General features: G+C 33.6%; 1 protein-coding gene across 1 annotated transcript; it reads right to left on the bottom strand.

Annotated features, from left to right (window-relative positions):
• Positions 1 to 1,049: 1,049 nt before the first annotated feature.
• On the bottom strand, positions 1,050 to 25,447 carry frtz (WD repeat-containing and planar cell polarity effector protein fritz). The gene is made up of 15 exons (XM_088235046.1): positions 25,109 to 25,447; positions 23,728 to 24,032; positions 22,425 to 22,552; positions 21,023 to 21,195; positions 19,945 to 20,059; positions 17,829 to 18,038; positions 16,636 to 16,793; positions 15,251 to 15,410; positions 14,358 to 14,485; positions 12,587 to 12,736; positions 11,427 to 11,578; positions 9,744 to 9,947; positions 8,576 to 9,048; positions 7,735 to 7,870; positions 1,050 to 6,205 (listed from the first exon to the last, which is right to left on the bottom strand). The coding sequence occupies exons 1-15, from the start codon at positions 25,189 to 25,191 to the stop codon at positions 6,147 to 6,149; spliced, it is 2,634 nt and encodes an 877-aa protein (XP_088091172.1). The 5' UTR covers positions 25,192 to 25,447; the 3' UTR covers positions 1,050 to 6,146.
• Between the last annotated feature and the right edge of the window lie 816 nt (positions 25,448 to 26,263).

The following is a 26,263-nucleotide window of genomic DNA, read 5'->3' as shown; positions in this document are numbered from 1 at the left end:
CCCTAATACCACACCATACACATAAAAATAGGATATTTCTTGATACAGGTTTACCTACATAGATAGTTGCAATAAAAAACTAACATTGGAAAATATACATAGTCCATTGTATATTACATTATTTTGTACTATGTAAATGTGATTTTTTCTTAAAAATGCCAAATAAAGATATTATAATAATGGCAATCCCGTCAGGATGGCAACACTTCCGCTGCCACTAGGGTCAGCAGCCTGAAGCTCTACCCTCTCTCTCCTCTTGCAGAACTCACCGTGTACGCATCGTCCTTGTGTTGCTCCGTCCATATTTTCTCTTGTTGAAATAAACTGTGTTTTAAGAACTGCGAGTTTTATTAAATGGGATAGATCCTTCTTTTGTTTACAATATTATTATTATGTATCATATTATCAATGTCATATTTTTTTAAGTTTTATAATTTTGAGATTACCTCTCCCGTGATGTAACTAGTTGTCGTCGGGGAGTTGTCCTGATTGGTGAGTTGGTGAAGTGATGTGGAGTTGAGGTCAAACCGTAAATCTATCCAACACTGTAGTTGATTGATTGATTAGCAAGACCTTTTGATGTAGTTCAATGACAGGCGTTGTGGCGCAGTTGGTTAGACGGCTAACTGTGAAACTGGCGTCGCGGGTTCGATTCCTGCCAGTTGCAAGAAAATAATTTCAAGAAATAATATTTCTGTTTGTCTGGGCGTTGTGGTGTACTTTTCATAACTTCCGTCCATATTCTCATTTAAAGCTGCTGACAAACCTCTAAATTAGAGGCTGAGGAGATTATTCCTCTAAAAACAAAAAATAAGTTAATTTTGATGAAATTTTTCATACATCTTCAAGAAACTTCGCCTTACAATTAAATGCTCCAATTTTAACGCGTGTAAGAAAACATTTATTTTATCTAATTTCCCGTAGCACTGAACTTCCTCATTATAAACCTATGTGCAGATTATATCTCTATGCACTGTGCATAGGAAACAACATTGGGTGACCATGTGAGCAGTTTAGAGGTGAAACAGGAAGACATAAAATAAAACACATTTTTAAAATTATGATTGTTTTTTTATTAGAAAATTTGGTCTAATTTCATCATCATTAAGACCAAATTAATACATAAAGTTTGTGTATATTTATTGTGTTTACACAATTAAATACTGATTTTCTCGTCACATTTAAGGCTAAAAATTAATTTAATAATAATTGCACAACCATAAAGCATCAGCACAAAAATGTAACAAACATTATTAACATAAATATGACAATGGAAAAACATGTATGTTATTAGATATTAGGATAATTTCAAATTGGATATTTTTTTAAGTGTGATTAAACTTTAAATTGAAATACAAGAAACAAATATTTGTTGGAATGAGTTTGTTTTTGTGTTCAAAGGAATAAAAATATTTTATTTTTTTGAAAATTATATCCGACAGACGTCCTCTGTGGACTAGGAGTTGAGTAGCACATTCCGTCGGTCTAATTTTTGACCACTTATTCCTACAAATGCGACATAACCAACAAATCGAACACCAACAATCACAGGATTGTGGAGGCCAATTAAAAGGAATATTTCTGAAAATAATGTTGTTGCCGAACTTGTCACGCATAAGTTTCACGAAGAGCGAAGACATTTCGCAAACTGAGCACTGTTTTTTAAAGTGAATTTCTGCAATTCGCAATTGTTTGAGTAAAAAACACAGACACAAATCTAAAACAAACTGTCATCTTTAGTTTGACAAATTAAAAGTTTTACAGAGCAAAAAAAAATACCCGTTATATCATCACCAGAAATTAAAATTCACTAATCTCAACAATAAATTTTGTGGCATGATTTTGAATAAACAAGCAGGTTGTACCTTTAGCTTTTTAAAAATAAAAACAATGAAGTCAGTAATGCAAACATCAGTAATAAATATTTTACTGTATTTGAAATTGAATCAATATTGCGTGCTCACAGCCACAGGCGGTTTCTGACCATTCCGATAATACTGACAGTGCATTTCTTTATATTTTTTAAACTTATATAAATAGGTACAATAATACTATAAGTCAAGTATGATGTCATAAACGAGCAACATGTAAATGCAATTACATCTTATGTAACTAATTCATATAAATTATTAACAATATTCTGTTAGTACGCATGTTCAAAGTGAGGTTATGAGATAATTATTTGCGCATGTTCCAACACTGCACGGATTATGCATATTGTCTCTGAACACGAAGAGAAGTTCTACGTCGCTTCTACCTCCATTTGATATTTTCGAGTTAGAGCTCGTGCCAAACAAAATATGCATAGCGACAATTAGCGTACGCGTGAGCTGACAAGATAAGATGGTCGTCCACTTGAGAGGATCTCACTGGATCATTTGGCACTAGTATTTAATTAAACATACACATAGTATTGGAATGAATCCCTATTCCTCTGTGTTAGTTATTTTTATCATCAATTTGCACTGCATTTATGCTTATTCTTATTTACTAAAAAACCACCTTTGCTCACAGCAATATTTTATACAATATTCCGACAGTTTTTCTTAAGACAAATATTGTATGTATTTCTTTAAACGGAACAGATTATATATATTTGATTTAGTATACATACCACTCATTCCTATGATCTCACTGACGTATAATAAATAGACACATTATTTCTACACTAACTATATCTAAGATAAAGCAAATATTGCAATGACTTCAACAGTTTAAAAAAGAGAGCAAATCACGATACACATACAAACTTTCATGTGAGAAAGAGATATACATATTTATTTCTTAAGTTCAAATTGAAATCTGTAATAAGTTATAAGTGTTATTTTTTATGCACAAATTGTGGAAAATGTACTTAAATATATAACTTATTCAATAAATTGAATTGAATGAAATGATATAAATGTACTCTTTTGCACAGTTATAATGTAATAACAGGATCTTCTAATCACAAGCGGCGGAATTATTTTTCGTAGTTTCACTTTTGATCGCGACAAAATTCCATTGAATGAAGGCAAGGAAGATCCACAAATTTAAATGCCATTTATTACGAGCTTGTAATGTGTCTATTTAATTATGTGATATTGTATGACCTTGTTTTGATGATAAAATAATATTGAAGACATGGAAAGAAAGATTGGTATCGAGATTCCAAAGTCTTATAATTCATTTTTGATAAAAAAAAAAACATAATTATATAAATAATAAATGAAAATATAAATAATAAACGTCTATAATACTCACAAGTATATTTGTATTTTGAGCTTTTGCACAAGGAAGACATTAGTATAAACATGTTTTATAAAAAATACATTAAAAATATACTATTTTTATGCATACATTATAATTATTACCACTATTAAACTTATTTCCTAATTATAATTTATAATCTCAAAGTAAAAATAAGGCACATTTGTATTTAAAATTATTTTTTTTAAGTTTCGAAATACAAAATATTCATATTCAATATTAGGAATATTACAAAAAATGATGGCCCCTTTCTAGAAATAAATTAAATATAATATAAAATGTGATATTTTATTTTTTTAAAAAAACATCTTGCCGTTTCACCACAGGGCTAGGCAGAGAAGACAGAATGCCACTTCAATCTGTCTTTGCACACAGATCTCGCTTCCTCTTCTCACGCATAGACAACAATTATTTGAAACGTCCATCTTCAAGTGTTTCTAGAATTTGGCCTTTCATTAAAATAAACATCATTTATACATTATATTGTATGCAGATTTTTGATAACAGTATACAATTTTTTTATGTTCTGCAATAAAATGCATGCTTTTTTTGATCCTATGTATATCTGCAATAAAATGCATACTTTTTTGATCCTATGATTGTTGTACAGCGGAAGCCTTTGTAATTTTGCAAACAGTTTATTGTGTTTTACGAACATTTATTGCAGCCATCTTCGTGTTTTAGTTATAGTTTTAAAGGTAGTTTATTGTGTTTTACAAGCATTTATTATTTATGAATATTATATTCAAAAAGTTGCAATAAAAAAATTGTTTAAACATTGCTGCATAATTTTTTTAATAAAAAATAATTTGCTGAATAATTTTTTTCACTACCCTCCATTTACATTTTTTTGTCGGTCCTTTTAAAAAAGTAATTTAGTGGTTGTACTGTACTTTGAATGATGTCGCTAGTTCATACGAATCAACCAATGATAATAGAGTTGTTGAAGATTTCCAGTTTACTTACTGTAAACGGACCAATCGGCAGAACTGGCCGAGAAGAAGCGGAAGAGAACTTGAGATGTCACACGCGGAGTAATTTCAGAAATACAAAACTTTAAAAATCATAGCGCTGATAATACGATACATAAAAATTTTTTTTTACTTAAGTTAATAGTCCATTAACAAATAAAAAAATAAAAACAACCCACTGAACTTTCTCATTGAGTATTGCAAAGTTGGCAATCTCCAAAATTAAATTAATAATTTCACTATGGTTTTCTTGACATTTCGTGATTATTTCATCGCTAGTTGTGTAACTATAAATAAATGTAAAATATTCACTGGTTATAATAAAAATTAGAAATACAAAAAAAGTTTCAGCTATTATTGTATCAGTTTTATGAGATTTGCACAAAATAAAGATGGATGGATTTTGCTGGGATTTGCTTTTCTAATATTCGGGATTCCTCCGTACGAGTATACTATGTAATGCTAAAATAATATGCAATAAAACATTAACTAAATAATACTTTGTACTTGAAAAATAAAATGTGTATTGGATACATATTTTACATAATCTATTAAAAATAATATAAGTAAAGTATGTATTCATAAAATAAAGATCAATTATCTATATCAACGTTAATGTAATTATTCCATAGTTAAATACATGCATACATAATCTTAGCATTACTTTTCGTAATTCAGTATCAAAATCAAAATGCGTAAGGAACTGCATCGCATTTAATCCAGGGTAAAAATATGAATTAAATATTTATATAATTATGGCGCCCAGCTGGGATTGGAACCTGAACTTTATGCATAATTATTTATTTTTTAAAATATTCTTAATATTTTATTTATTAACTATTTAAGCACACACTGGTCCCATTTATCATCATCATCATTGCTTGTTGTATGCTGATGATGCAGTTCTGTTAGCAAGCAGCAAGGCTGATTTGCAGCAAATAGTCTCTAGAATGTACGATGCATGCCTGGAGAGCGAATTGGCGATGAACGAAAGTAAGTCAAAAGTGATGGTATTTGAAAGGGATAGTGAGGTTACTGACTGCATAATAAATGTAAACAACGTCTCGAGCAAGTAGAAGAATTTGTATATCTAGGAAGCGTGTTTTCAAGAGATGGAAGAGTAGAAAAAGATGTTAAAAGAAGAGTGAATGCGGGCAACAAAATGAACGGAGCACTATTCACAGTAATTTCTAATAAAAATATGTCAATCAAAGCTAAACTGGCCGTGCACAACGGAGTTTTAGTCCCAACACTTATGTATGGAAGTGAAACATGGAACTGGCAGAGGAAGGATGAAAGCCGAGTGAACGCGGTTGAAATGCGATCTCTTAGACGAATGTGTGGGAAATCAATGTATGACAGGGTTACGAATGATGAAATCAGGCGAGAGTGTAAATCTGAGACAAGTATAATTGATAAGATTAAGAAAGGGTCTCTGAGATGGTTTGGTCACGTAGAACGAATGGACGACGAAAGAATGGTAAAACAAGTATATATGGCGAAAATGAACGGCAACGTTAGACGAGGACGACATATGGACCTGGTCTAAAGCTCTGTGCTAAGTTCTTTGGACCATACAGGGTCACCAAAGTATGTGGGAGGGACAGATATAGCCTGCTAAGAGTTGGTGGAACTGAAGGTTCACGGGAGACGACGGCGTCAGCAGACCTGATGAAGCCTTGGAGAGTGGACGACACCGATGATGATTCATCCGAGGCGGATGACTTGCAGGATGACCGAGTTGTGGGAAATCTGGCAACACCGGGCGGAAGCGGATGCGAGACGCCAGTCAATGTACGAGCGGCGTTGTGCGGAGACCCGGTTGAAATCTTAAAAGTGATTGTATAAATCAGTCTAATAAAGAAGTTTAATAAGAAATATTTTCGTTTTTTCCTATTCACTGTTCTAATCCTACATATATTGTCATCACACGACACCAAAGTGCACAACTTTTATTTTACTGGTTTTTTCAGGTTCCTCGCTCTCTGAAAATAAAAAATAAAACATTTTAAAGTTTAACCATTGTTAAATGAAGTAAATTAGATGTGAAAATATAATATGAGGTTTGTTCAGAAAATAACATGAATTTTAAAATTTCGCAGGTTTGGAGAGTTCGATTATCAATTTAAAAATGTTGGTATACATGCCCCTGAAGTATGCTAAAATTTTCGGCTGTATTCATTGTTTACTTTGTCTTTGGCAGCCGCTTTGGCAGGTTAGACTTGTTCGGCGATTTTCATCTTGGCGATCCAGAATGCCGCCACTGGGACGATTAAGCCTTAGTTTCAACGTCATATCCGTAAACCCATGTTTCATCACCTGTTATAACACGTTTCAATAATTCTGCATAGTCTGCACCTAAGCAACTTCCATTCGCTGCTGTTTTTGTTCGAAATTCAAAAATTTTGGAACAATTTATGCTGCCACGCGTTTCATACCCAAAACATTCGAAAAAATTTCATGGCATGAGCCAATCGATATGGCAACATCATCAGCAATTTTTCTGATTGTGATTCAGCGATCGTTCATAACCATTTCATTAAATTTATTCACGTTTTCATAGGTTGTTTATGTGCTGGGGTGTCCGAGCCGTTCGTCATCTTCAACGTCTCAACAGCCATCTTGGAAACGCTTATAAACTCTTATTTTACTCATAGCAGACTGACCATAGGCCTTTGTTAACATTTCAAATACTTTGTTACATTTTATTTAATTTTTTACGCAAATTTTGATCCATTTTTTTTTTTACAAACAAAAATCGCTGAGCTTATAAAAACACGTCTAACCTTAGCGGATGTCATAGAAAAAGTAAACAATGAATACTGCTGAAAATTTTAGCATACTTCAGGGGCATGTATAACAACATAAAAAATATTTTAAAAACTACAATCTGACTCTTCAAGACTGTGAAATTTTTAAATTTCCGTTATTTTCTGAACACACCTCGTACACTGCTGCATATCAGTTTTATACAAACCTACTTTATATAAATTGGATATACCAGTATAATATAATACGGACTTGAATAAGTTCTCGCTGTTTTCCGACATATGGTGTTATCTTAGCCTTTTTACATCAGGCAATACTAAAGCCAATTTCATCGTATAGCTACACCATTAGGCTTGTAATGAGAGTATATGTTATTCCGCCGTCCCTTCCCTGACATATCATATTTAGCTATTTAGAACAAAGATAGTAAAACAATAAATGTTTGGCATAAAATATTTAGCCATCTTTCAACAGACATGACATACCATCATTAGAAATCGGCCGACGATCAAACGTTAAATTATATATATTATAAATAAATCGGGCGTTTGACAAATACGTATGTACACAAAATATACGTTGTTCAACGGACCACTTTATTTTGGCGACTGGCGCCGCATGGAACATAAACTTTCCTTCCCCTCTTTCAACCGTCTAGGAACGTTGGGAAGGGAGCAATGCCCTCTTTAAATCCATGCGTCTGCCGCGCGTCACCCTGTATTTTCTAAGATAAAAATATAAATACCTGGGTGAGGAGAGAAGTCCTTGAGGTAATCATGGTTGGGGTGGCAAAGGGGCAGACTGTCAGCCAGTTCCCGTCGGGGGTCCGGAGTCACAGCACTCACAATTCTCGGAAGTCGCCTTTCCTTCCGGGGAATTTCCTATAGACAAACATACCGTTATGTTTTATTGCAGCGGATAGTAATGAAGACAGTTGTGGATCAGGAGGTTCAAGGTCCGAACCCCACTCTACTATAACTTGTTTTCCATTTTTTAGCACGGTTATTTACGGTTAAAAGAAAATTGTGATCGGTCTTAAAAGAGACAGTAAAATAGAACCACACTACGATAGTAAGACATTACCATCTAGCGATTAAGGTCCGAAAATTCGAGGTAGTTAGAGCCCTTGCGTCAGATCATTTGAGATGACATAATGCCGACAGGTGCAATGGAAACAAATGTTGCCATTGCGAAAAATAAATATTACCATTTTATTTTTTTCGTTGTCATGGTTTTACAATATTCGGGTAATACAATGAATATTTTAGGGCCCAAAAACTGTAATTTCTTTGCCTGAATGAGGAAGTTCAGTGCTATGGGAAATTGGATACAAAAATGTTTTCTTAAACATGCAAAAATTAGAAGATTTAATTGAACGGCGAAATTTATGAAAAACGATTTTAATAAAACCAAACTACTTTGAACTACATCACAAGTTCTTTAAAATCAACCAATCGATGCATGAATTTTTTTTCTTTTCATAAAACTTCCTCATTCAGAGTTTGTGGTTGACTCCTAGTAGTGTGAGACTTAAAAAAAAAAAAAATCTAAAAATAATAATACAAACAAAAATAAGATATGATTACCGGAACAACCGCAACTGTGACAGTATCGGAAAATTTAACTTTGTTTTTCTCTCCGGGAATTTTGACAGGAGTATTATTTTCGCCTTGTGGAGGTTGGGGATTCTTAACGCTTTGGTTTCCCGTGATAAACATTTCACTCCGATTGGGGGTGAAATCCCTCTTGTACCGAGAGACTGAGAGCGCGGAGAGGAGGTCAGAGCGTCCACTAGACGCGTTGGACAGCGATGTTGGGAAATAGTCCAGTCTGTTTGGAAAAACTGCCGGGGGGGCAATGGCGTTGGCGGGAAGCGGAGAGCTGTTGTGGATTGGCAGTTCTTCACGAATGCTTCTCATCGTCGGATCGCGCAAACCGTGGGAGAGAGACAAGCCCCTGATCCCGGAGGGAGGATACACTGGGCTATACATCTGCATCAGGTTTTCTGGCTTCAAAGGCGGCAGATTGAGACGGGGCCAGTCGATGCGAGAAGGTCGATCTAGAACAGAAAATTGCAATGATGGACTGATAAAATACTGCAAACGGACTTTTAAATTGTCAGCAACGTTTTGAGTATGTCCAAATGTTTGTAGACAGACTGGATTTCTTTCCTAGGATGCTTAGAGTTCCCTCTATGGTGCGACAAATTTAGATATCAATAACTCCCTAGGGAGGAAATCCAGCCTGTCTACAAACATTTGGACATACTAAAAACATTTTTGATTAAACTAACTGGTATAAGAAGAAGTAAAGAAAATAGAAAAATTGTTTTCAGGCATTGCCTAGTAGGTGAAATGGTTCAGCCGGATGAATCTCACCCACATGGGTTTCAGCTCTTTTAGTTCACAAAAGTCAACAGATGGAAGAGTTGAGGAAATGTGGATGTTTACACATGGGCAGAATGGTGAATGTTACACAGTGTGCAAAGTGGCCACTTAAACCAGCCAATGATAGGTCATAAGCCCTGTAAATGCCTAGACTTACATATTCCCTTCTCATTTTTTTTCCCTCTCAGTTACAACAAATTTAGATTTTAATTTGTCCTTTAATTTCTTAGGGGGCAGATTGTGCTTATACCTACAGTTTAATACATAAGATGATTATTTATAAATACTTCCATAGCAGTTAACACGATGAGGTAAGGATATTTAATTTTTTTAATTGGTAAATATTTTTAAAAACATTTCCACTCACCATTCTCCGTGATGTCTCCTTGCATGTCTAGCGCGGTGTGCTTAGGCTGGGGCGGGAGCTGGGGCAGGGGCGGAGGAGGACGGCGCGGGGCGGCGGGGGGCGGACGGGGGGAGGGGGCTCCGTACAGGTCCAGGGGGCCCTCCTCCTCCTCACTCCCACTGGACGAGGAGCAGCGAGAGCAGGATAGCCGCGAGCATGACGAAGCTAGAAAGCATTTACAATGAGAAAGTTAGAGCCACCTAAAATTGGATTACAGAACTGCGGTCCTGTGGTAGTGTCGCAGACTCACAAATCAAAGGTCAGAGGTTTAAACGAATTGATTATTTAATGTTGTTGAAATTGACCCCAAAATGAAATACAGTGGAATCGCTTATTGTTATCACTATGGGACATGTGGGACACATTTATAATATATATTTGTTTGGCAAGGGAATGTAAAAAGCATTCTGTTAATATTATATTACATATGTTTTAAATCAACCAAAAGTATTGATGGAGTATTAAAAAAACTATCATTACTTAGAGTAAAAATAATAACAATTTTGAACTAATGGCTCTTATTTTCCCTTTAGCAAATTAATTTCAATTAGTTGCAACAAAGAGGGAAAACATTTTTAAGAAGGGAATATGCGAGTCTAGGCATTCACAGGGCTTATGACCTGTCATTGGCTGGTTTAAGTGGCCACCAAAATGCAAGAGTTGAGGAAATGTGGATGTTCAAACATAGGCAGAATGGTGAATGTTACACAGTGTGTAAAGTGGTAACTTAAACCAACCAATTACAGGTCATGAGCCCTGTAAATGCCTAGACTCCCATATTCCCTTCTCAAAAATGTTTTCCCTCTCCGTTACAACAAATTTAAATATGAACAACTTCTTAGGAAGAGGTAGTATCATACATGGTCAATATAGTGCGGGCAATTGGTAAAATAAACCAAAGTAGGGAACAAAATGCCAAACACTCCTCTAGTGGAACGGAAGGCCCGTTGACTGCTGCCAACAGGCCGGCTTCTCCTGAAGAGTTTCAAGTGGTTTCTTCTCCACATGAGCAAATGCTGAGAAGTTTCCGATTGGTCCACATAAGTATATCCCTCCTGATCCTAACAGTTTAGATAAATTTAAAGAAATTTAATTGCAGAAAAATCCACCTTTTTATATATAATCCTTGTATTTCATAAGCAAGATAAATAATAAAGCAACTCAAACTCAAACTCAAAAAAAAAAAAAATTAAAGCCAGTCTGCAAGCATTTGGACATGCTCAAAACAGTGTAAAATTAATTTCAGTAAAATATTTTCGTAAAAAAAACAGGTTACGTGGTATTGCAGTATCACCGACGATACCTTATTGACAATTTAAAAAAAAAAAACATAAAAGTATAGTCTTTGCACTCACGATGTTTGGTAAAATTTGTTGCCCCTTATTAGACACCACGACAAAAAATTCTCAAGGCTTTAACTTTTTTGAGTGAGAATTATGTACATTGTTAGACCCTAATATTTGAAAGTTTTGAACTATAGGATCATTTTGTAGAAATTCCTATACTTGATATAAGTGATAATAGGCAAAATTTCATTACAAATATGGATCGTTTGTAGATAAATGATTTTAGGAGTGGCTGATTAAAATAAGAAAAAAACGATCAATAACATTATCTGCGATTCTAATATCCGGAATAGAATACCACAAGAGCTGGCTGCATCGTGTGCGTGTTGTAATGCTTCCTGAGCCAGCTGCTGTAGTCCAGTGGCACGTGCTGCATAGTGAACGTCCATGAAGAGGTCGGCGTGCCCCACATCGATGGCCAGACAAAGGGCCTTTTCCAAACGCCCATATCTGTATTTCATAAAAATTCACAATTGAAATTTTTAAATTTCAAATTGCAATGATGACATACATTCCTAGCTTCTTCCACATTCATACATTTTGTCAACCATGCCCATCGGTTGTGTCTGCTTTCGACATGACCAGAATTGAGATTTTGGTTTATCTAATTATGATACGACTTTCTTGGTCACCGTCGTCCTATGTTACCATTCTTTCCTCATCCATTCATTCTACATAACCAAACCGTTTTAGTGACCTTTTTGTAATCTTATTAATTATGCTTTTCTCAGATTTGCACTCTCGCCCAGGAAATTGCATTTCATCGCACATCGATATTAATCTGTTTATTTATCTAAAATTAATATTTGAAGTACAAACTTTGTGATTTTATATGTTAAATCATTTAATTACTTTAGTGATTTTACACTAATTGAATGATTTAACATAATAGTCAAAATTTTAATATTTATGTTTAATTTACTGAATGGCTTAATTGATGTACCATCGTTACTGGAAGAAGTGGCATTCAATGTTCCAATCCGCCAGTTGCGAAATAATAATGTGCTGTTCCTTGATCAACACAGCACAAACTATTACTTGCATGCACCAATGTCCCAATTGTGTCGTATTGTAAACTCAAGACAAGATCTGGACTTTTTTGGTGCAAGACCAGATCTTGTCTTGAGGTAGTCATTTTTTTTTTTGTCTTGGCTTTAATTTCATTTAGCTGTATTTTATTTTATTAGTACCTGTATTTATTATAAGAAATTGTATTTACCATCGTTAGAATGGACTGCATAAGTCCGTCAAATAAATACATAAATAATAAATAAATAAAAGTCAAGTAAAATTACTTATTTATTTATCATTTGTTTTTTTTTAAATTCGGTTCAGAAACATCACATCATTACGTACATGGTACAGTTGAACATTAAACCAAGGATGAGAAGGATTCCAGTTAAGTTTTCAAGGCTAATTGAGCGAGCCCTTTATAGTATGAGAAGTATAAATACATACCTGATAAGGAGATGGAAGAAACGTCGACATAAGTCCTGTAGGTGTGGCAAGTGGTGTAGTCGGACCATAGGAGCCAGGGGAGTGGGGGGAGCCAGGAAGGTCCCGAGGGCAGCTTGAGCAACTTGCTCTCGTTCTAGTGTTAGTGGAGATCTAGTAAATACATACAAGTAAAATATAAGATCTGTTGAATTCCATTACAGTACTAGCATTTTGTAATCCAATTAATACTGAAGATAATATGGTCAACATACATACTCAAGATAAGAATTATTTATTTATTTATATACGGCATTTCTGCCATTTACATATATGTGGTATAAAGAGTGCTTAGAAATAAAAATATTAAAAATAAAAAAAATCGAGTATGAAATATTAATATACTTGTACTGTACACATTATTAATTACTTGAAATACATACATATTTTAAAGAAATTATACAATAACAAAATACATTAATCAATCAAATTATAACTATTCCAACCCAATCTTCTGAAGATGATTTGCTCTTTTTGATAAAAATATGTTGGTCACTTTATTTTTTAAGTTAGGCAGAGATAAACTAAATATATCAAAATGTGATGCATATTCATTCCCGGTATTCTGTAATCTAACAATAGGTGAGTTATATTGAGCTACCGTTCGAGAATTTTGACAATAAAATATTGTAGATGTTCTGCTTAATCTAGGTGGTACATAGAATGAAATCAATTTCAGTAGATCAGGGGTATCAAACATTGGTTTTATTATTTTATATAAAGTCATAAGATCGGTATGATGCAGTAAGGCGTCAACAAACTTTGATTTACAAAAAAACATGTGTGAATTTATGCTTGCTTCTTTTGATACAAGTTTGACTAATAGAAACAATAAGGAAAAGAATTTATAATGAAATAAAAACTTTATTATGAGATGTTCAAACATGAACAGTGTGTAACGTGGCAACTTAAACCAGTCAATGACTGTAAGTGCCTAGATTTGCATATCCCTTCTCAAAAATGGTTTGTCTCTCCATTTTATTTAATCTGTTCATTTTTTAATACATTAAATGTTTAGGGGTTTTTATAATAAATAATTGTTTACAAAATAAATCAAAAAGTTTACAAACAAACAAAACAGGTGGCAGTTATGCCTCATACACAGTAAAGGTTATAAAGTAATATACTATAAAAATGCATTTTAAAAAAGGTAATAAATTTAAGATTAAAAAAAACATACAATATTTTTTTTTTAAATACAGTACAACAAAGTAATATAATTTATTATGTGCGATTCAAATTCATATTCATATTTAAATAAACAAACAAAGTAGTAAAGGAGTGACTAATGAGGAACTTCAGCCCTACGGGGAATTGGATACAAAAAATTGTACGGTAAAATTTCTTAAAAATGTACGAAAAAATAATAATAAACATTTTAATAAAAACGCACTACTTCGAATGACGTCACTGGTTCATATGAACCATCCAATGATATCTTTGAAGGATATCCGGTTTGGTCACTGTAAATGAACCAATCGGAAGAACTGTCATAGAACAACCTCTGATGTCACACGCGGAGTTATTTCAGAAATACAAAACTTTAAAAAATCGTAGCGCTGATAATACGATATATAAATTTTTTTTTTTTTGGCTGAGTTTAATATTCTATTAACAAATAATTTTTTTTTAAAAAGACACTGAACTTCCTCATTTCAAGATTATTTTTGCTGAATGCTATTTGTTACAATAAATTTAAATGATGATACAACAGTTTTAATTTATTTAAACTTACGAAAACAGGGTATTGACGAGTTGGTGCAACAGAGCGAGACATGTGGCCCCCTGGGTTGCCCAGTCTGCCCCACGGAGTTGTGCGAGGGCCCTCGCTTCCTGACCGCGTCTTACAACTACCGGCCGCTCCTAGACAATGGAAAATAAATGTACACTCAATATTAACTTCTTGAGTAAGTTTTAGTGAAAAAGTTGTGTCTATTTCGATGAATTCTATCCGATGAATTTCTTTAGAGTGATTTCTAAATATGTATTACATCGATAGATATGGAGCAACAAGTCAAATCTTTTTGTCATGTTGTTCTTAGGATGGGAAGAGTAGTGAGATGGATACGATCTTTCAAACTAGACAGGAGTGAACTAAAGGAAATATTATTTATTTGGTAATTTATAATTTTTTTATTATTATGAATCGCTTTTTTAATTTCTAAGATTTCCAAGTCGTCTAATTTTATTTTCAACATGAAGAACTTTTAATCCAGTGTCTTTATTAAAATTATGATTATTTTCTTTCAGATGGTTTGCGAATTCAAAGAAATTATTATTATTTTTAGGCACCTAAAGTGTTCTTTTACTCTAATATTAAAGTTTCTCTTAGTTATTCCAATGTAGATTGAATCACAATCACTATAATTCAATTGGTACATGCCAGATTTATTGTATTTAGGGAATTTTTTTTGTGGTATTTTTAGTTGTGTAGAATGCACGTTTAATGTTTGAAAAAATTAAAACATTTATAATTCTTGCTTTATATGAGAAATGTTTTTTTGGAGTTAAAGCAATTTGCTTATAAACCAATAATATGTTTTTTAGGTTCCCCTATTTATAAAAAAATATTTGTGAATATCTAACCTTACCTTATTTAAAAGATAAATAAAATAAAACAATATTTACCAGTACAGTTGCGGTTGAATATAGTCGCATACAAACAAGTGGTCCTCCTCGCAAGAAAAGCATCAATAATCCATCTCCAGCTAAGAACCTCGGGTCACCCACACAGTTCTGGTCACCACGATGAGTGTTCCAAACCATTTGGGTGAGTGAAGGTTCTTTTCTTTAAATTGAGAAAAAAAAAAGCCTATTGTAATTCAGTGTGTTGTAATTCAATTGTGTTTTAATTGGTGGATTCCATTAATTCTATACCGGACTTTCATTGTGATCGGAAATGACGCTACTAGGAAATACAATAAGTCTTTTGACTAACATTCATCTACTTAGGATACAACTATTTTTATTACCAATGAAAAGTACATATAAGATTACTGCTTAGTTTTAATAAATCAACACTCACTCACTAAAAAAATAAAATAAAATGTTGTTCTGATTTGATTTTTAAAAAAAATGAATAAACAAAGAATGGTATGCAAGGCTCATTATATGAAAGTTTTATATTTAAGTTGTATTTTTGCATCAAAGATTGTTAAGTAAATAAGTCATTCAGGGACAAACTTAACTTACACTTTCATCATAACACAGATTGTAATAACAATTTATAAAGATTTATGAAATTATAAATCATTCTTATATTATTAAAATAAACGCTATATATTTAATATTTATTCAATTACAATATAGTAAATTGTACCATGATAAGGCAGCTTGTGTAGCTTTAAAACAGGTTGGTAATTAAATAAATATTTTTTGGTTAAAAACAAAGTATTTTTATTTAAATTTTAATAATAAGAAATAACCACGAAGTTAGTGCCTCAAATATAAATATTACGCTTTCTAATATTATCCAGATTTGCCCTTTAAATATTTTTAACATCCACATATGTATATGTCAAAACTATTACAGCTCACTTGGTTTCAAATTATTGTTTATCTTAGTTAAGGCTGATAAAAAGTAATGAAATCATACAATATTGCCATTTTAAAACGCCGTGGCGTTTCTCCGCGCGCCGTTCTTTCAAAGTAGCGCCATTAAAAAAAAGTTAATAAACGGTCATTTTCTACAGTATTTCTGATAAAAAATATACTTAAAAGTTTTATATAACTAAAGTATAATTACTTTTCGACCAGTAAATTACGCCTCTTGAAATTCAGACTGAATTGAGGTACATTGGTACTTTTTATAAAGACAAAGAATTTAGGCACAATATGTTTTAACGATTCAAAGATACGAAGATTCTAATGGTTCGAAGAAATGAAGATTCTAATGATTCGAAGATAGGATTCAACCTACATTTCTCCTTTTTCCTACAGTCCCAAATATAACATCCACACATATTGATACTGGGACTGTGTTGTGTTGTTTATTACTATTTCCCAATGCTTACTTGAAGTATGTTCCTAGATCCAGGAGTGTATCCGGGGGGGCGTGGTCTCCTGGAGGCGCCAGACGCGCGGGGGCCAGCGCAGTGTCCCAGGCCTGGAGCTGCGCCCCTGAGCCCCCCACCACGACACCTCCGCTCCACCAGCTGCAAGCTCGCGCCACCTATACACATCATGGTCATGTTAGGATCTATGTTAGGACTTTGCCAGTATTGCCTTGATAATTTAATCTACTTATGTGCTTTGGAATGTGAATCGTATTTTCATTTGTTGTTTGAGTGTGTGTGGTATTGGGTGAATTCTTGAAATGTTTCCTGAATGTTGAGGACAGTGGTGGTCACTCGCACTAACAGAGATACACACCCATCAGTTTCTCATCATTACGAGACTCGAAGTGCCAATAGCGATCTGATTTCCAAATTGACAAATGGTTAGAACTTCTATAGCACAGAGACAATACTCCTACATAAGACAAAAGCTATGTAATATAATGCCGGAACCATGGAAATGTTGTAAGAGCCATGAGCTAAGATGTTACTGTCAACTTTCCTAAGTGAAATCGGTCGCGGAGAGTCTGAGGGGTTGATGATGGCTCTTGGATAGCCAACACAATTCTTATTTGAATTGTTTTGTTAATTGAATTTTGGAGATCCTCATTACGTCTTACTATGTTTTTGCTACCTTTTCCTGAAAATGTTGTTTTCAATTTGTTTTTTTCTTTGTACTGATTATTGTTTTTATATTTTGATTGTCTTAAAACAGAGTAAATAATCCTAGTTAAATAGTCAAAGCAACTTTATATAAATTTATAATTTTATGTATACAATATGATAATAAATAAAATGTATAGGGGTTTTGTGTCGTTTGCATTTATTTATTTAATTTCACATAAAACTTTATATTTTTTTTCTTTTCTATACGAACACCTTACTGGGCATAACCCGTGTCGAGGCATTCATTTACATTATTTTTATATTAATACCATCTTCTTCTTTCAGAAGTGGGATCTGCACTGTCATGCTGGGAAGCTAGAAAGGAGTGATTGTACTGATCATGTGTATTTGATTAATCACAAATTGGCAAAGCTTTTAAAGTTTCTATGTTTTGTTATTTTTTCAGTTAGCTCCAGGCCAGCAGCAGACGTGTTTCCCCATGAAAACTAAGGATTACTTCATCCCAGATTCCCGGGCACACTTACGAAGGAGGCTGTGACGGTGGTGGTCAGGTTGTGCGTGGCGTGGTGCAAGAGCAGGGAGCGGTCGCTGCAGGCCAGCAGCAGACGGGTCTCGCATGGGGAGCGCGCGGCGCATGTGGCGGGAGCGGGGGCCGCCAGCCGCACGGCATCCCCGGCCGCGGTACAGCCTCCCCGCCCTGCGCGCAAGCGTCGCCACTCCACCACAACACCGCCCTGAAAGTAAATACAGTCAGTACTTTAAATATATTTTTTAAATCTTTTTAACTGTAATATTTTTATATTTATTAACGCTCAGTTAATGCATTTAAAAACTGCCTGGACGAACACATAAATTTACTATGTTTCGTATTGTATTATACGTCAGTCTTGCTTTGTGATATGTATTCACAAAAAATGTGTATAGAAATTCTAATAAAATTGAATTTAATATAGCATTAACGAAAAACACAACATTTATAAAATATGATATGTTTTTTTTATTATTTTAAGGTATATTATGGATATGACGACTTTTAAAATTGTTTAATATCACTTTGGAAATGTTTTAAAGGCACAAGATGAATTATTGTAATATGTATTTTCAATAGTAGTTTTGAAGGGAGAAAAAATAACAATGTTTATTTTATTATTTACTACGAAAAACAAAGAATAAATACAAAAGGAAACAAAATATGTAACCACAAAATGAACAAGATGATATTATTTGGAAAAGGGGAGCAGACGGCCAAGATGTGTTTAGGAATCGGAAAATGTTTTTCAGTCATTATACTGACTGTAAAATACTAGTTTTGTATTTTTTTGCTATCCATAAAATGGAATACTACAAGGTTTTAGAAATGGGCAATTCTGTATTGTTTTTTTGTTGTTTATTAATATTTTATATATTTAAAACCAGTATATTAGATGTAGAAGCATCAGACTAATACTGCCAGTGAATGCTAGTGCATGCATTAAAAAATTAATATATACATATTCATCATCATCATTTACTTTCCACACCTAATGATGCATTGCGCACTGCATTGGTACACCAATTGCAGCATAACTTGATCATTTTGTTACATGAAGGCAAAATGACCAGTCTTACGCTTCAGGTGCCAGTTTACGGACTATGAAATATTCTAGTGTAAAAACACCCTTTCAAATAAATATTTCATGCCAACCATTATTATTATTATGGATACCTTATATAATCATGTCGGGAATCAAACCCAAAACCTCTTGCATGGTAGGAAAACGTGCTGACTACTACACCACCGAGGCTGACTATATACATATTACTTGACTAAATTTATTTTTTACGTACCTATATGTACTTGCATTGCATTTCAGTTCTTTTTTTTTTTCTTCTATGAAGGATCGCTACATATCGTCAGGATCGTAGAACAACGACAGATGTGCAAAAAATGCTACATTAACTTTCTTTTATATTTGATATTGAAAAAGTTATATAAGGACTTTTTTTCCAGGTTTGAAAAAAATATATATATAACTAACCCAAGTATCAAATGGTATACTATCAATGAACTTTTAAGTTGTGACATAAAGTGTAAAAAAAAAAATAAACCGCTCTCACGTAAAGTTGAAATCATATGCATTGTTGTTCAACGATCCCGACGATATCTGTATAATTCGGCAGTATATTTTAAAAAGATAATTATTTCTACGATACTCCTAAAGATATTTAAACAAGTAAAAGATAGTAGAATTACAAAATTTTTTAAACTTCTTTTTTTATTTATTGTGTATGCAGACAATTGGTTGAATTCCATATTTAATTTGGTGATGTATCCAAAATAAAACAAGTTTATTGAATTATAATTCTACTTTATTTTTTATAAAATATACAAAGGGTATATTGTGACGCGTTTCGTCTTGTTAGGACATTTTCAAACAAACTTTGTTCAACATTTTCAAACAGAGTTTGTTTGAAAACGTCCTAACAAGGCGAAACGCGTCACAATATACCCTTTGTATATTTTATAAAACATAAAGTAGAATTATAATCCAATAAACTTGTTTTATTTTGGATACATCACCAAATTTATATTTCTGGAAAACATTATCACATTTCATCATACATATATATATATATATATACGTATACACGCATGCTTACCTTTTTGGATGTCTTTTGTTCTACGGAGAATATAATGTCGTCGTGAAGGGTAGAAAAAGATACACACAAAGGGTCAAATTCTATTCGATGATAACACAGCAAACTCATTTGAGATCTGTAAACAAAAAGGTTAACTCTCAGTGCCACAATTCTGCGTCATTTTGAAAAAAAATTTAAGCATTAATTTTCAACTGACACTGATTTATGCAACAAAACTGCCACCATAACTAACGTGAGTATAAATAAAACAAAAACACGTCTTAAATTTTTTTTTTTTTTAATTCAATAGAATGGAATGAAATGAGACTTTGTGATTTTTCATGTTAAACAATTTGTACAAAGCGCTTTGCTTACAAATCACATAGTAAAATTACATCTATTTTCCGAAAATAGCTGTTCATTTTAGTCTGGATTGTGAAATACACTTGTACCTATATTTATATGTACCATGTATTTACAAGCGTTGCTTAGTAGGTGAAATAATTCAGCCAGATGAATCTCACCCATATCAATAAAGGTCTCACCTCTTTTACTTCACAAATGTCAATAGATGGAAGAGTTGAGGAAATGTGGATGTTCAAACATATGCAGAACGGTGAATGTTGCATAGTGTGTAATGTGGCCACTTAAACCAGCCAATGACAAATCATAATCCCTCTAAATGCCTAGACTTCCATATCTCTTCTCAAAAATATTTTAGATCTGTTGCAATAAATTTAACTTAGTTTTAAATTAATTATTATTTTTATTTATTTTATTTATTAGGGATATCAACAGTAATACATGTAAACAAAAAAACTATAACAAATAAAATATACAGAGAATAAAACCAATAACAGATATCCACAGAAATACATTAAATACTGGTACAATACATACATGTTAGAGTGTTTGTGTGAATGTAAGTGTGTGAGAGGGTGGGTGAGTGGGTGTTATAATGGGATTAGGGTGGACATGTGTGTAAATATCATTGCACAAGTGTCAAAAATATAAAAATGTATAAAATATTAATAATTAGAGATAAAATAAGATTATATTATAGAAACTAATTATTATAGAAATTAAAAGTAGAACTTACCCACTAAGCGTATAGATATGTACATTAGCGTGGTCACTGTGTGGACTCCAAGGGAAAAGATCTGAAGGGGATGCTCGACTCCACAATAGTGCAGAACCTCCATCACAGCTGCCCGATACGCCTAGTGACCCCCTTCCGCCCCACACTCCTCCACCAACTCCGAGCTCTACAGTCTGCAAGAGACATATTATTTCATTTTGCACCAGAACAAGCCGAGAGTCTGAAATAAAATAGTATTTAATTGTTGTGTTCTCCAAGCTCGAGCAAGCACATTAACCACTAAACCAGGGGGGGGCACATGATACAGTTAATGCGCCGATTGCGATATTTGTAAAAAAAAAAAAAAAAACAGCCAAGTTCAAAAAATATATATTGAGGGTCGGCAAGCAATACTGCCGATCTAAAAAACATGCTTCATACAAACCCGATTAATAAATACTTAATCAGAAAAACATGTATTATACTTAAAGTGAATTTGGCTCTTTCAAGACCTGGGCTTGGAGGACAAGAACTATTCAAGGGGACCCGTCACAATAGATCTTCACAGGTGGCAATGATGTCAAGAGCTTATATGGCACTGACCCCCACTTTACAGAATAATAATGATAAGAAAGTGTATTTGACAAGTTTAAATAAACACAAAAAAATATTAAAATAAAAATAATGTACGTTTTGTTAAAATCGTTTTTTAGATTAAATTTTTGTATTCTCGTCGGGAATTGAACTCGGAATATTCCGTCAACTACCTTAACCATTACACCAAAGAGACCACTTGTTGCTGATAGATGCTTTGTTATGCACATATTTTTAACAAATCGTTTTGCCTATGCGTTAAAGATTAAAAAACATTTTTTTGCAATAAATGCTACTTTTAAACAATATGTTTCTATGTTAATAAAACACAAACAAACCATCAGAAAGCACGCCATATCACTCTGTCTTTGCATACAGACCTCGCATTCTCTACATTCGTACATCTTCTCTTGCACGCACAATGATTATTCTGAATTTTGACAAGTCCATCTTCAAGTATTTGTTGAATTTGGTCATGCCATGTCTTTATCGGTCTCAACATCCGTAACGTAAATCCTTTCAGCCGTTCGTTCGCTGTCTATTTGCTCTACACATCCACACCGACGTAGGACTCTTTTCTTAATTTTGTCAATTATGCTTGTCTCCGCCTTACATAATGCTCAGATCTCAACATCAGTGCAACCTATTTTACAGTTCCTTTTTAACACACGTTTTCCTGAGAGATCGCATTTTGACGGCATTCAGCTTACTTTCATCACTGTTTTTCCAATTCTTCAAAAATGTATACATAAGGAAGCGGTATGATATTACAACCTATCTGCTAATGGGACAATGGATAGTCTGGCTGAAAAAACAGTAAAATCCTTACTTGTAATTTAGGTTCCCGATTGCTCAGTTTCTCTGGTAAAGTGCTCTTAATAGAAGGTCTGTTTAAGCTGACAAGGATAGCTTGATTGTCATTGTATGTAAGGAGAATATGCGTATCCGTGTAAAGAACTGAAACAAACAAGCGCAAAAAAAAGTTGGCACACACAAAAAAACACATGCACAAAAACTACTTAAGTACATTCACGGAGACTGCTGTGCACGTGCAAACCACGAGCCCAGTATGTGATATCGCATGATTGGCTTATTTAACACCACAGCAGAAATCTAGACGGCATGATAAAATACAATACGATGGATTGATATTTATTGTTTTACAATTATTTACTTATTTATGCCTGGCAAACGCAATAACCAGTACACCATGAGACCGACTAATCTCCAGTCGATTTCTTTTTGCAGGATATTTACCTGAGAGTACTCGCTAAATTTAAATAATGATTTTGATAAAATTATCATTAAAATCTCTTTTGTTAAGTTTTACTATATTATTTGAATCGGGTTGTGGTCCCGCAGATAATGTTGCGGACTCTTCGATCAGAGGTCCGAGGTTCGAACCCCACTCTACCCCAACTTGATTTTCATTTTCTAATAGTGAGTTATTTACAACTCGTTGAAAATGGTCACCAAAATTTTAATATTTGGGTAAATTATAAAAACGGTAATATTTATTTTTTAAATATTATTATTAATAATAAATAGGTACTAACGAATCTAAAAAATGTCAATCCACTGTTATTTTACCGTGCTGTTTAGATTAAGATGATATGTGTGAAATAGGCTATTCTCTGTTGGGTATCACGCGGCTGGTTTGTTTATTTGGAAATTATTGTAATAATGAACACACACCATAAAAATTAAAAAAGGACTATAATTACTAATCAAATGATACGTGCTAATGATAACTATATTAGTAATAAACAACCAGAAATATGATTAATTAGTAGCAACTGTATAAAAAACGTACAGTCTATTGAAATATATTTTACCCTTTGTTTATGTGTGTATATTTTTATTGAAATATTAAAATGTACGTATTAAAAAAAAAAAACTATCTTTATTTGGTTCACCGACATGCAGTAGCTAACACATGAAAATAAGTGGGATATTGATTAATAGTTTTGCACTACAAGCCAGGAGGCCCAATTACAGAGGAGAATCACAGCACAGAACTGACAGTGTTCTGACCTACATTCATGTAACATATTATCGAAATACACTGCATTAGTTTACCCGTATTGCCCTATGCGCCACTGGGTGTGATGATGATAAAATGTGGAATATACCTTCACTTATATTAGATGAGAGCAGTTTCCCTACAAGGTATCGGTCGTACAGCAGTCTAGTTATCCGGGTGGTGGCGGGGTCCAGCAGCACGTGGACTATGGTTCCAGAGGAGAAGAGGAGAAGGAGGCGCGCAGGGCCCAGCCAGCGACAGAGCAGGGTGCGCTGGGTCTTCAACAGCTCGTTCAACTCCCGCAGCCGAGACTTGAGGGCCCCGCGGAGTCGCCAAGTGCCCCCGCGCCCCTCAACCCAGCTCCGTTTGCCTTCCACATAAACAGAGGGAGGTGATGACTTTTTGCTTTCATACCTGTTACAAAAACAAATTTTAAAGGTAAGATTTTCACAAGGAATTGATATTACTGTAAACTACGTGTATTCTGGTTACATATAACAGTATCACTATCATCAACAAACTTAGTAATTTGTGTTTGTTTGATTAGAAAATCGACATGGCCGCATAGGGTACAGTGGATCAAATACTGTAGTACACAGTGAATCACGATCTACTGTGTACCTAAGCTATTGAGTATTCCTTACGCTACCCACATATTCACTAAAGTCAAAATACATATTTATTTATGAATGAGCCACTGTTGATTTATTTGTGATCCACTGTACTCGACCTAGACTACACAGTGGATCATTTCCCATTTTTAATTAAACCGTTGTAAATCTTTATATTGTTAGCAAATCAAAAAAATACAATACAGTCCAAAAATACTATAATTAAGCTGCAGCTTGCCTACCACATACCGCACCTGAGGACATAAGTATCCTTGGTGGTGCCCTGGTTACACGGAAATATTGCTTGTTGCCGAATGAGAAAAGCTGCCCGAAGGAGCTCTCTGTAATCTAGCAATCTTAGCATCTTTGTACCGAAAGAAGGTAATCCAGAAGTACATAATATGCACTACATTGGAATGAGAAAAGAAGGAAGTGAATTCTTCACTGTCTGGGATTAAATTGATTGGACATCAATTCGCTGAAATGATTACAAAACTTTTTAAAAGCCTAGAAATTATTTTTGGAAGCCCAAGATCTGTATATCTGACAGGACTTATAACAGGCCCACGGATAGTAGCGAGAAGTTCCATAATTAAGCTACAGTTAAACTCTAACATTCGTGTTCAAACTATTACAAAATTACAGCACTCCAAAAAACGGTGATCCACTGTCAGCACCCTGAGCCTACACACAGAATTTGGTGTACCAATGCAGTGCCCTATGCACTATAGGGTGCTTGGATTAAGATTAGGAATATGATAATGATGATGAGGGACCATACTAAATGCAGTATCCAATATTTTTACCCTTTAGAGTAATGAGTAACATAGTTACTAAAAAATAAGGTAAAATAAAATAGTTATAGAAAGTTATGCTTACTTAAATGCTCCAAGATCAGTGTGCTTGATAGTAATATCATCATCTGTCGTCCAGAAATGTGTTTCACAAAGATAGGTCAACATAATGATTTGTTTTGGTATTAAATCTCGAAGATGTTCTATAGAAGAGAATTAATAAACTACAAAGCAGTTTCTATTTACTTTGAACTCCGTACAAAACGACATCATGATAACGAAAGTTCCATAAAATTTTATCGCGCAATATCTCATTCATATCATTATCACCACATGGGATATTCAATATAAACAAAACAAAAGTTTTAAAAACTTTTCAATCCAATGCATTTTTCCTACAAGTTGTCAAAAGAAAAACGAAGTCATAGATTTAAAATCTTAAAAGTATATTATACACATACTATTTTGAGTATAGCGTGACCATAGACAGTATATTTACCATAAAAATTTACTAAGTACAATAATATCGCTTACCTAGAATATGCAAAATAAATATACATAATTATTTAATAAACAACATATTTTGACCCATGTTTGAACATAATGAATCCATGTAAAAAATAATAATCGCTCATAGATTGACATATTTAATTAGAATAATAAAAATATTTTATAGTTTTATTCCACTTTTATTTATAATTATTTTATGAATTTTTTACCAGTGACCGGGTTTCGTCGTGACCGACATCGTCAGACTGGTGGGAGACTTAACAAATTTCTATGTTATATACAAGTGCAAGCAGGGGTTGTAAATCATGATTTTATATAATTATGTAAATTAAAGAATTTAAATTAAAATCATTTAAGTATAAGGTAATAACAATTATAAGAATATAAGTTTTGTTTGGATGTATATAATAAAAACTGGTGTAAAATGTATAATTTTATGAAGTTTTATAATGAAAATGTATTTGAATTACATGTATTTAAATTTAATTAAAACTATAACAGGGGCCGCTGGTTGGTAGTTACATCGATAGCTATGTCTCCGGGATTACTTAATTACCCCCGGGTCCGGAGACAAGGCTGTCGATGGAACTACCAACCAGCGGCCCCTGTTATAGTTTTAATTAAATTTAAATACAAATACATTTTCATACAAGTGATGGTGGTAGTAGTGGTAATAGTAGTAACAAACGTCTTATATATAGCCATCATACGCCTTATGCTCACATATTAT

The sequence above is a fragment of the Micrasema longulum genome, unplaced genomic scaffold (assembly GCF_059751315.1).
Source record: "Micrasema longulum isolate JH-2025_06_02 unplaced genomic scaffold, ASM5975131v1 h1tg001317l, whole genome shotgun sequence".
NCBI lineage: Eukaryota > Metazoa > Arthropoda > Insecta > Trichoptera > Brachycentridae > Micrasema > Micrasema longulum.
Note: the sequence above shows the minus strand (reverse complement) of the source record. Positions and strands in the feature narration are given on the sequence as shown.